The 12,999-nt window shown below is 47.2% G+C and overlaps 1 protein-coding gene across 2 annotated transcripts in view; it reads left to right on the top strand.

The window, feature by feature from the left end:
- GATB (glutamyl-tRNA amidotransferase subunit B) overlaps positions 1-12,999 on the top strand; it is a 92,536-nt gene that overhangs the window by 43,049 nt on the left and 36,488 nt on the right. For both annotated transcript variants that reach the window (XM_043484608.1, XM_043484617.1), the window contains exons 6-8: positions 8,373-8,486; positions 11,760-11,844; positions 12,713-12,757. In XM_043484608.1, coding sequence (XP_043340543.1) covers positions 8,373-8,486; positions 11,760-11,844; positions 12,713-12,757 — 244 coding nt within the window. The remainder of the gene's footprint in view (positions 1-8,372; positions 8,487-11,759; positions 11,845-12,712; positions 12,758-12,999) is intronic.

Raw genomic sequence — 12,999 nt, forward strand, 5'->3', positions numbered from 1 at the left:
CACAGAAGAACTGTACAAAAAAGATGTTCATGACCCAGATAATCATGATGGTGTGATCACTCACCTAGAGCCAGACATCCTGGGATGTGAAGTCAAATGGTCCTTAGGAAGCATCACTATGAACAAAGCCAGTGGAGGTGATGGAATCCCAGTAGAGCTATTTCAAATCCTAACAGATAATGCTGTGAAAGTGCTGCACTCAATATGTCAGCAAATTTGGAAAACTCAGCAGTGGCCACAGGACTGGAAAAGGTCAGTTTTCATTCCAATCCCAAAGAAAGGCAATGCCAAAGAATGCTCAAACTACTGCACAACTGTACTCATCTCACATGCTAATAAAGTAATGCTCAAAATTCTCCAAGCCAGGCTTCAGCAATACATGAACTGTGAACTTCCAGATGTTTAAGCTGGTTTTAGAAAAGGCAGAGGAACCAGAGATCAAATTGCCAACATCCACTGGATCATCGAGAAAGCAAGAAAGTTCCAGAAAAAAAAATCATCTATTTCTGCTTTATTGACTATGCCAAAGCATTTGACTGTGTGGATCACAATAAACTGTGGAAAATTCTGAAAGAGATGGGTATACCAGACCACCTGACCTGCCTCTTGAGAAATCTGTATGCAGGTCAGGAAGCAACAGTTAGAACTGGACATGGAACAACAGACTGGTTCCAAATAGGAAAAGGAGTATGTCAAGGCTGTATATTGTCATCCTGGATATTTAACTTATATGCAGAGTACATCATGAGAAACGCTGGGCTGGAAGAAGCACAAGCTGGAATCAAGATTGTGGGGAGAAATATCAGTAACCTCAGATATGCAGATGACACCACCCTTATGGCAGAGAGTGAAGAGGAACTAAAAAGCCTCTTGATGAAAGTGAAAGAGGAGAGTGAAAACGTTGGCTTAAAGCTCAACATTCAAAAAACAAAGATCATGGCATCTGGTCCCATCACTTCATGGGAAATAGATGGGGAAACAGTGGAAACAGTGGCAAACTTTATTTTTGTGTGCTCCAAAATCACTGCAGATGGTGACTGCAGCCATGAAATTAAAAGATGCTTGCTCCGTGGAAGAAAAGTTATGACCAACCTAGACAACATATTAAAAAGCAGAGACCTTACTTTGCCAACAAAGGTCCATCTAGTCAAGGATAAGGTTTTCCCAGCAGTCATGTATGGATGTGAGAGTTGGACTATAAAGAACGCTGAGCACTGAAGAATTGATGCTTTTGAACTGTGGTGTTGGAGAAGACTCTTGAGAGTCCCTTGGACTGCAAGGAGATCCAACCAGTCCATCCTAAAGGAGATCAGTCCTGGGTGTTCATTGGAAGGACTGATGCTGAGGCTGAAACTCCAATACTTTGGCTACCTCATGTGAAGAATTGACTCATTTGAAAAGACCCTGATGCTGGGAGGGATTGGGGGCAGGAGGAGAAGGGGACGACAGAGGATGAGATGGCTGGATGGCATCACCGACTCAATGGACATGAGTTTGAGTAAACTCTGGAAGCTGGTGATGGACAGGGAGGCCTGGCGTGCTGTGATTCATGGGATCGCAAAGAATTCTACAGGACTAAGCGACTGAACTGAACTGAAAGAGCTTGTTTTGTGAATCTCTTGGTGGTAATCAGGATCCTGTCCCCCAGGCTGCACTGTTGTTTCTTGGCTGCCCCTCCCTTGTCTCTGCATCCCCTCCCTTCCCTGATTAGCAACTGTTTGAATCTGCCCTTTGGAACTCAGGGAGGGTTATAGAGGCTGGAGTCAGTTCCCTAGAAACAAGAAATGGGGGACCCAGAAAGGCTTCTGTGTCCAGGAGCCCCATAGCATCCGAGTTGGTTCCACCCCCACTGGGTCTTTTGTTCTTGTTTTCCATGGATTGAGTGAGACCCACCCATTGTGGGCAGGTTGTCTGCTTTACTCACTATCAGTTCAAATGTTAATCTCCTTGAGAAACAACGTAATGACACAGCCAAAATAACATTTAACCAAATATCAGGGCTCCCCTTGGCTCAGTCATGTTGACACAAAAAATTAACCATCTGAAGTGGTCGCAAGGGCTGCTATTAAAGTACCACTGATGCAGATGATTCATCTGCCTTTTAGATTATAATACCATTTACTGACCATTTTTTCACACATTTATTTGCATGTTACAGAGGGACTTCAGAAGCTGTAATGTCATCTTTGTCACATAGGACATCTTATGGGCAGCAAATTGTAACATCAAAGCCATGGTCTGGGTTGAATCTGGAGACGGAACTTGCTGATTTGCTGTCTTCTTTAAGCTACAGGCTGGACAAAAACAGCCACGGGAGTTTGCGTGGTGTAAAGGTTAGCTGCCTGCAAGTTTGTGTATAGAGAAGAGGCTCCGTGTCAGAATAAGAGACCTCTCCATGTGTCAGAGTAACAGACCTCTCCATTCTAGATTTATAACTCCTGCTGCCTTTTTACACATAGAATAGAAACGAAATGTGGGCAGGCTGAATCGTTATCCATTTTTGCACTGTTGCTGTTAAAAAATTCTTTTTCAAAATAACTGTGGTTCCTACCAAAACTATGGAATAATAAATAGACCACCTGTTAGCTGAGAAATAGTCCCATCAGGTCCCTGCCAAGAGATAAACCATAGCCGCAAGAACTCATCAGGCGGTGATGGCAGAGAGGGTTTATTAAATGTCACTCGTCAGGATGCTTTTTGTTGCTTTTAAATACGAATCTAGCAGCGTTGCCCCCGGCACAGCGGCAGCGTGTGTGAGGGTGTCCTGAGTGCTGTGGGGAGTGCAGGTCCGCCTGGAGTCTGCAGGGGTCCCGCTGTTGGTGCCCTCAGCGCTCTGTCAGCCCAGCCCCCTTGCCCGTCTGTATGTCCCCCCCTCTGCAGGCCACTGTGTCGCTGGTGGAGACTGAGGTCTGGGAACCGAGGCCCACCCCCAGACCAGTGGACCCCCACCTGCTTCTGCAGTGAAGCTTCAATTGCTCCGGGCTGTGAGTCAGTGAGTTCCTGATAGGTTTGCTAATGAGCGTGGACTAGCTCAGCCTGGGTTCCAGAAGTCATTTCCTTCTCAGTTTGCCACTCTTGAGATCCTTGGAGCAGGAGGGGAACACGAACCTGAGTCGATGCACTAAATGTTTTGAAGGCCGCACTGCCTGCAGGTTTGAACATGCTCATCAGGTCAGAAAGCATTCTTTAAAGCCAGTTTTTCTTCTCATTGAAACCCTGTGCCTCTCCCCGGAGACTGTTACTGCTGTGCCTGTTGTACGTGAGGAGTGGTGAGGAGTGGCGGCTCGCAGGGCGGTGGTTTGGCCAGGGCACTCAGGAAGTGACTGAGCTGGGATCTGAGCCCCTCCTGTTTAAGCACTGCGTCCCCCTGCTTCCTGGTGCCAGCCGCGACAGAGTGGCTGCTGCTGCAGAAGACAGCCTGGACACCTGGGGTAGCAGAGTAGGTGCTTCAGACACCATGGTCCCAGACCTGGGGGGGCATCCTGTCCTGTGGCTTCTAGCTGTAGAAACTGGGTGACGTGTTTGACTTCTCTGAGCCTCCCTTTCTACACTTGTCAAACCAGTTGCTAAATAATTGTATACAGAAAGAGAAAGGAAGAAACCCAAGAGGAGAGGAGTCATCCGCGTATCAGATAAGAGTTGTGCAGCAGTGTGGGGTAAGCGAGCCAGCAGCAGCCTTGTGAGAGAAAGCCTGGGACTCCGTTTGGGGATTGTCGAGTGTGAATCGCCTGAAGGACATCTAACTGGCTTTGTCGTTAAAGCTGTATTGTAGGGAATGAATGTGATAATACACACAAAACATATCTCAAGTCCTGACAAACAGCCTGTGCTCATTAAATGTTATGTGCTTATTAATACTAATAAGCAGTATTACGTTTACAGAAGTACCACTCATTGTAGATAAATAAGCTTTATGAAATATGTTCTGTTAAGTTGGGTCACACTATTTTATCTTATTTTTTGTCAAACCCTGTTATCTACGTTCTGGAGAGTAAACCAGAAATGAATGACCAGAATGAGACAGCTTAACAGACCTTCACTAAATCCTCAGGCCGCTGCTGTTGACTGAAACCGTTTTCTGCCCTGGTGTTATATTTCTCCTGTGTGGATGTGTTTGGGGGGAAAAATAGCACATAACTGCACCATATCACTGTGCTCAGTGGTAGGGTTTTTCATTTTGCTGTTACACATGTCTACTTCAAGAGGGTGGAAATTGAGCTTGATAATGTCCTCCTGAAGGCCCTCCCCTGGTGTTGCAGAATGCATTGAAGCAAACCTGACTGGTGAGGCTTTGTGGACTTGAGGCAATTTAACTTAATTTGTTTAAAAGGTATTTCGTCTTCACTGGGTAAAATACCTTTTGTGAATGTTGGGTACTGTATTTGAGTCCAGGCAAGGGAACTCTCTTTCAACACTGCAGGATACTAAATGAGTCCCCTCAGACATCTATAGAGTGTGATCTTCCCTGGGAGAGACTGAAACATGTGCTTTTGTTCCTTTTCCAAATTAAAAGTCTAAATTGTGAGAGATGGTTTTATTTTAAAAGCAAGTGAGGTCCTATTCAAGGTTCTCAGAGCTCAGAAAAAGTTCTCTCCCAAATATTGAAATTGGGTTGGGCAGAGCTCAGCATACTTGGCAAGTTTTCCTTTGAACTGAATGGGCCTTTCAGATGATTCAGTAGATTATCCTGTTCAGACAGAACTTTAGAACTTGTCAGGAACCTACTGTGAGACCAGTCTGCTTACTGATGGCTCAGACAAGTACCGGAGTATGAATTCATAGAAGAGTTACCTTGTGCCAGAGCCAGCTCTGGGTTCTGAGTAGAGCAGTAAGGAAGAGAGTATGTATGCATGAGACAGACACATACCTTAACAAATAAAGCGAAATGGTTTTATAGTTACAGTGGTAAGTGGGGCTTCCCAGGTGGTGCAGTGCTGAAGAATCCACCTGCCAGTACAGGAGACATAAGAGATGAGGATTCAATCCCTGGGTCGGGAAGATCCCCTGGAAGAGGAGGGCATAGCAGCCCACTTCAGTCTTCTTGTCTGATAAGTCCTACGGACAGAGGAACTTGGCGGGCTACAGTCCATAGGGTCGCAAAGAGTTGGACACGACCGAAGAGACTTAGCTCCATAGCACGTAGTGAGAAGTGCTTTAAGGAAATACAGAAGGTACGGTGATAAAGGATACCACTGGAAGGCGAGGACCTCAGGAGAATGCTCCAAGGTTCCAGCCAGCATCAGCTAGAGGGTGAGCATCCAGCTAAGAGCCCAGGCCAAGTCCTGGAGGTGAGGGCAAGTGTAGAATATGCCTGGAGGTATTAACACCAGGGGGCAGAAGACCACAGCGGGGAGAGTGCCAGGAGCAGGGGGCTGTGCCTCAGGTAGGACTGAAAAGGTCGGAGGGCTAAACCACAATGATAAGACAATGGTGAGTTTGGATTTCATTCCAAGCACAGTGGGAGGTCACAGAAGGGTTTTAAGCCAGTGAATGAGAAAGTCAGATTAATGTTTTAGGAGACCACTGTGGCTGCTCTGTGGACCGTGGGTTTCAGCAGGGCACGAGGGGAAGCAGAGCCCGGGTAAGAAGCCTTCCCAGTAGTTCAGTGGAGGGTGGTGCTGGTGTGGGCAGAGCTGGTGTTCCTGAGGATGGAGAGGTCAAGATAGCTGGCTTCGAGGTGGCTTTTAGAAACAGCAGGATTTGTTAACAGGCTGATGGAGAAGGCAGGAAGAGGCAGGAAGTCACGCTGGAGGCACGAGGTGGTGGTGCCGTTTGCTGACACCAGGAGGCTGAGGACAGAGATGCCTGTGCGGATGGGCAGATCCTTCAGCTGGGGAAACTGACGCGCCCCGACCGCCCCCGTGGGAGCTGAAGGAGACCTCAGAGATCAGAGTGGGGGCCAGGGCTGCAGTGAGAAGTCTAGGGCCTGTCAGCAGAGCTGGTGCTTAAAGCCACACTCCTTTACAGAGAGCGCAGGGATGGGACAGACGACAGATGTGGAAGCGGGAGTTCAGGCGCCCAGAGGAGACCTCGGGAGCGGTGGTGCCAGCTGCTGAGGGCGGGCTGGCAGCTCACGTGCTGCCGGTGGAGCTGGTGAGGAGAGGCACTGCCCGTCCTGTGTCCGTGCGTCCGTGGGATGCGACGGCCAGGGTGTGCAGGTGACTGTGGCAAGGTGTTTTCGGGGAGGAGGGGGCAGCAGCCGGGCTGACATAGGTCCAGGAGTGACTCAAGGGTGAGCCCATGGGGATGATGTGTCAGCAAGCAAACAGTAATTGTTTGGGAGGATTTGCTGAAAAGGAAAGCAGAGAGAGAATAGCCGGATGATGGAGAGAGAATTGAGTTCAAGGGAGCAGGTCTTAAGGTTCTGTTTTTAGTGAGGAGTACTGTTGCACACGTACACACACAGGGGCCATGAGGCAGAGAGGTAACGCCTGGTGCGGAGAGAGGAGAGGACTGAAGGAAGGGCGTCCTTGGAGGGAAAGAGGCGTGGGGTTTTTACACCTGGGCCCCACTCTTAAAGGCCTTCTGTCTGGCCTTAAAGATAAGATGAATTCCGAAGAGGCCGCGGTCCTGCGCGTGTATTCTCATAACTCAGGAGCACCAGTGGAGGTGGGGAGGAAAAAGCCCCACTCGTGTGGGACCTCGAAGGCTGAGCCGAGGTTGAAGGAGGGACAGTACCAAGTACCAGTGATGACCAGCGCACGTGGGCACCAGTGGCAGCGTGTGCTCACGCCGGGGTGGGGGCGGCTGGACGAGGCGGGGTTCACCGCTCTGATGTCAGGGTGGGGCGCGAGTCTGCAGGCAGGGACGGCTCCCGGGTGTTTGTGGGCGGAGTTGACGGGGTCTAGTCAGAAGACGAAACAGGGTCCCCACAGAGAGTCTGACGGTATCCAGCGTCACTGGGGATTCTTGAGACTCCAGGAAGCACACATTGTCCAAAGGAGCTAAGAGGTTTTGTAGAAATGGGAGAAGTAATAGAGACACAGTTATTTCTGAGCTAAAAGGCAGCTTTTCCCTGCCTGTCAGCATGGTGGGCCTTGGGGAGCGGCAGAGTGGGGATGGTAGAGACCCGTTTCAAGGGTCTCTTTCTCTAGGCGTGGAATTTATTCATACTATTTTATTATTTTAATATGCTTTTACTGTGAAACCTTAGAAAAGAAATTTCTTCCCTTAGCTCATCAGCACATTCAGGTTTGACAGATCCTATTTAAGTTTAAAGACGTTTTGTCGTCCCTTTTTGTTCTGTTTTAAATATTGTAAATAAAACTAGAGAATAGAGAATTCTAGCTTTACTTTGCAGGGTGTGAAATGTGATGGTTTCTTATGTTTGTCTCTTCCTCTTGGAATTTTGCTTCCCTTTCCTCCTCAAGAGCCTCTTAGTCATCTCACAAACCACCTATTTCCTTAGGGGTGACTGCTTCCTAAGTGGGCAGGGATGGGCGGGCGGGGTTCAGGGTCAGAGAAGGTTCTCCCAGAATGAAGGCTGCTGCCTCCTTCCCCCACACCTCCCCACAGCACTGTCTGCTGTGGCAAAGCCCTACAGCCGTCAGGAAGGACTCGAGTCCTGTTTGCAGAAGAAAGAAATTATTACAGTACCTGGAGGAAGGATGAGGAGAAAAAGCCCACGTTTCTGGCTTGTGCCCTTGAGCTGTAAATTCTCAAGGACTCTCTTATAAATCTCCTGGAATCACTGTTGGAAATCCGCATTCCCTCAGAGAGCAGTGTAGGGCTATCACATAACAATTTCTGAGGCCTTCCCCCCAACCCAGCTCTGACGCTTTGAAAAAACCTTCAGAATAAAACTGCAGAGTAAACCTCCATTTTAACAGTGTTGTTTTTCTTATTTGGCACAAAAGAAATCAGATTTCCCCAGCCGATATATCCAGAATTTCTTCTGTCTTCTACCTGTGTACAAGTGCACAGAAATATCCCTACACACGTATGCACACACCCCTCAGATGCCTTAGGACTGTCATTCTTGTAAGTGGGCAGAAGTACCAGCTGTGAACTTCAGGACCAGCCTTACCTTTTTTGAGGGTGTGTATGCGTGTGCGTGTGTGTGCGTGTGCGCTTATGCGTGCTGAGTTGTGTATGACTCTTTGCGACACTATGGACTGTAGCTTGCCAGGCTCCTCTGTCTGTGGGGTTCTCCAGGCAGGAATACTGGAGTGGGTTGCCATTTCCTATTCCAGGGGATCTCCCCGACTCAAGGATTGAACCCACGTCTCGTCTCCTGCATTGGCAGGCAGATTCTTTACCACTGACACCATGGACATCAGCTAGAGTTAGATATTGCTTGCGCTCTCTTGCCTTAAAAAGACCACGTTCCCTCAGAGAATTTCTAAAGAGTTGTCTTTTTTCTCTCCTTCCAGAGGGCCAGTTAAGAGTGGATGCCAATATATCTGTGCATCGCCCTGGGGAGCCTTTGGGCGTTCGAACCGAAGTGAAGAATCTCAACAGTGCCCGATTTTTGGCCAAAGCTATAGGTGAATGTCAGCTGTTACTCCTCATATACTTCTTTGTAGCAGTTATCTGTAGCTATGTAATGAGCATTCCCCGCCCCCCAACTTAATGACTTACATGATAACATCTCCGCTTCATAGTTTTGTGGGTTGGGTGGTTTTCTGCTGGTCCTGCCTCAGCTCTTTCATTTGACTCTGGGGACCCGGCACTCTGCTGAGAAAAAGAGTCCAAGAGGACCTTACACGCTGGGGCCTTGGTGCCAGACATTCGCTGGGTTTCTTTACCCTTGTGGGCTTTCTGCATTCACTTGCTTAGCCCAGGCTTTCTTATTTGGCAGAGGTGGCATCCTAGGAGGATGAAGGCGGATGCCTCAAGTCCTCTTGAGTCTTTCGTTCTAGAACTTGCACATTTCTTCCAGCACATTCCATTCAAAACAGGTTCAAGGGGAGGGGGAGGAAATAGACTTTACCTCTATGGGAGGATTTGCAAAATTCTGTAACTGTTTTTCCATGTACCACGACCAGTCTGAACTGTATAAAGTCATATTTGTTTGTTGTAGATTAGCCACAATTTGACCTAATTGGTCAGTTTGTTTTTCTGTTTTTAACTGTTTTAACTAATAGATGGCTTTGAAAGTGAATGTGTTAGTCGCTCAGTCGTGTCTGACTCTTTGTTAACCTGTGGACTGTAGCCCACCAGATCCTGTATCCATAGAATTTTCTAGGCAAGCATACTGGAGTGGGTTGTGATTCCCTTCTCCAGGGCGTCTTCCCAACCCAGGGATTGAACCTGGTCTCCTGCATTGCACGCAGATTCTTTACAGTCTGACCCACCAGAGAATAGATTGCTTAGGCCTGTGTAATCAAGTAGTGGTCTTACTGGAGTGCAAGCTGTGGATCTTTCAGTGTGGACAGATGTATACTAGTAATTAAAATAGAAGAACTGAGCAAGCTCAATAGCTGGAGTGGTCCATAGACAAGGATGACTGTGAATGTGAGGGGATGACATCTCAGAAGAGTGAAAGTACTCTTTAAAACCAGAGGTATCTAAGAGGAAGAGACCGAAGGGAGGAGGTAGAGGTGGAGGTTAAGGCACATCCTTCATGGTGCACAGAGCAGAAGATGGATGAAGGTGGCTCCCAGCCCAGAGGTTTAGTATTATCCTGCATGTTAGAAGGAACACAGATTTTCTAGTCTTGTATAAAACTTTATTATCCTGAACCTGAAATAATCAACCAGCCTTAATGAAGACACTGTGAGCCTATACATTTTCAGGAAAAAGGCATTAACATGGTCAATGGCCTCCGATACGCAGCTGTATCATTAACCTCGGGTATGAAGATGACACCACCCTTATGGCAGAAAGTGAAGAGGAACTAAAGAGCCTCTTGAAGAAAATGAAAGAGAAGAGTGAAAAAGCTGGCCTAAAATTCAACATTCAAAAAATGAAAATCCTGGCATCCGGTCCCATCACTTCATGGCAAATAGATGGGGAAACAATGGAAACAGTGAGAGACTATTTTCTTAGGCTCCAAAATCACTGCAGATGGTGACTGCAGCCATGAAATTAAAAGACGCTTGCTCCTTGGAAGTAAAGCTATGACCAACCTATACAGCATATTTAAAAAGCAGAGACATTACTTTGCTGACAAAGGTCCATCTAGTCCAAGCTGTGCCTTCTCCAGTGGTCCTGTATGGATGAGTGAGTTGGATTGTAAAAAAAGCTGAGTGCCAAAGAATTGATGCTTTTGAACTGTGGTGTTCAAGGGACACGCTCAAGGACTCTTGAGAGTCCCTTGGACTGCAAGGAGATCAAACCAGTCCATGCTAAAGGAAATCAAGCCTGAATATTCATTGGAAGAACTGATGCTGAAGCTGAAACTCCAATACTTTGGCCACCTGATGTGAAGAACTGACTCTTTGGAAAAGACCCTGATGCTGGACAAGATTGAAGGCAGGAGGAGAAGGGGATGACAGAGGATGAGATGGTTGGATGGCATCACCAACTTGAAGGACATGAGTTTGGGTAAACTCTTGGAGTTGGTGATGGACAGGGAAGCCTGGCGTGCTGCAGTCCATGGGGTCGCAAAGAGTCGGACGCGACTGAGTGACTGAACTAAACCGATGGTCAAGGGGATGACATACAGAATGTAATGGGAAAACCTCCCGCATAAAGACAAGCTAACGAGGGTGGACTCTTCTGCTTGTGAAAGGAGACACCGTCCATGTATCTGAGGCTGTGAAAGGTCTGGGTCAGGAGAATCCCTTCCAGCTCAGGTTGGTGAAGGCAAAGCTTGGAACGAACAGAAGAAAGTTCCACTTCGCCATGTAGGTGAGTGTCCCGGAGCTGATTACTCTAAGAGGTGGTGATTGGAACTTAAAAATCAAACAACAAGATTTTAGGTAGATTCATCCCAGTTGAGTTGTGAAGGCTTTGGCTGCCCCTAGCCTTCTGTTGTTCTATGAAGTCCCTGTGGAGCAGCAGTCTGAGACAGAACTCTACCTGTGGTTGGACTGGGACGGGAAGAACCCAAGCTTTCCTGTTACAGACTTAAGTCCCCAAGCCTGTAATTTTTCCACCCCAATTCTCTCCGTACTTCAGGCCTTTTAGCCATCCTCTTGGTGTTTGTTGCTTTTTGTCAGCTCAGATAAGAGTCAGGATTTGGGTGAGGGCAAGGGCAGTATCTTGCAGTGGGGAGTTAAGGAGGGAGGGAAGGCTGAAGCTCTTTTCATAAAGAAGCTTGGCAGCTGAGGCTGTGTTCTGCTTATTTCTTCTGCCTTGTTCGGTGGTGAGGGAGCATGGCATAGAGCAGTGGCTCTTCATCATTTGGGGCCATAGATCCCTTTGAAAATACAATGAACATTCTGGATCATTTCTCCAAAATCCGTGCCTAGGCACACACCCACATTTGTAAATAATCCCAGGAAGTACCAGAACCCCTTGAAGCCTGTCGATGGATTCTGGGATAAACACTCTTTGATAAGCAAGGGTCCTAGATCCGAAGTCACTTGTCCTCAACGTTGGTCCTGGCCCTTCTGCCAAGTCATATACTTGTGTCCTGTATTGGGTCACTTAATTGCTCTAAACCTGATTTGCTCAAAAAGTGAGAGAGCAGAGCTTCCTAGAAGACCCTTCCCAGCTATATTATTCTATGATGGCAGCAAGAAGAAAAAATACAGTGGAAAGAATAATAAACAACTCCCTTGATTATTTTTTGACCTAAAGATTGAAAGAGTTCCAATTATTGCTTAACTGGATAAAGGAATCAGATATACTAAACTATTTTTTTTTTTTAGACTATGAAATTCAGAGGCAAATCAATGAACTCGAGAATGGAGGTGAAATTCTGAATGAAACTCGCTCATTTGATTACAAGCTTGGGTGAGTTTGCATGACAGCATCTTGAATACAGTTTGTTGGGGCTCCGCAGACCAGCCGTGTCACTGTGAAGAAGGTACCTAGCTTCTCTGCCGTCTGGTTTCCTCATTAGGAAAATACCATACCCCACAGGGATGTGATACACCCTCCAGGGCTGGTGACAGATTTCACTTGAGTGAACCAGACTTGCCGAGTCTTAGATCCTGGCCCATCCCTGGATTCCAGCTTACCTCCTTTGTGCCAAGAATTTTGGCTTCCTTAAATTCTGTCAGACCTGCCAGTTTCAGCTTAGAAGTAGAAGAAAGCTTGAAACTGGCTGTAGAGGGGTGTTTATCTGTTCATATATCTCTGAGTCTTAACTTTCTGATTCTTTGTTCCCTGGTGGCTCAGACGGTATAGTCTGCCTGCGATGCAGGAGACCTGGGTTCAGTCCCTGGGTCAAGAACATCCCCTGGAGTAGGAAATGGCAACCCACTCCAGTATTCTTGCCTAGAGAATCCATGGACAGAGGAGCCGGGCGGGCTACAGCTTACGGGGTTGCAAAGAGTTGGGTATGACTGAGCAACTAACACTTTGACTTCTTCATACACTTAACAGAAGACTAGGGGGAAGATTTCAAAAGCCTGGAGTTTGAGCTGGTTAAATGTTGGAAACATTGAAGCAATTTCTTTTTTTTTTTTTTTTTAATTATCATGCTATGCATTTGTCTTTCTTTAATATCATTTCTGCAGCGTATTCAGGAAAGTGTCTCCCACAGAAGCAGAGGAGCTTGAGTCCCTTGGCTCCCCTGTTGGTAGCGAACCCCTGCCTGCATCCACACCAGTCTTTGCTGCAGTGCTTTTTTAAATGTTTTCTTGTTTAACTGTCACAGGTGCACCGTGCCGATGAGAGACAAAGAAGGAAAACAAGACTACAGGTGGTTACTCCTCTCGTCAAAATGCCGTTCTCGGTTTGGCTCGTACTCCAGGCCCACTTACAGGCCAGCACAGGGATCCTGGGTGGCTTTTAGGGACCACTTTCTGTTGTCGTCGTTGCACGGTGGAAGATCCAGGGTTCCTGGTTTATGTGGGTACTGAGAGGAAGAGTATTTTGATTTGGGAGCCTTGGAGTACCTTATTTGACAGGATTCAACAGTTGAAAAACACTTAGATGCTCACC

This window comes from Cervus canadensis, chromosome 1 (assembly GCF_019320065.1).
Source record: "Cervus canadensis isolate Bull #8, Minnesota chromosome 1, ASM1932006v1, whole genome shotgun sequence".
In the NCBI taxonomy this organism is placed as follows: Eukaryota; Metazoa; Chordata; class Mammalia; order Artiodactyla; family Cervidae; genus Cervus; species Cervus canadensis.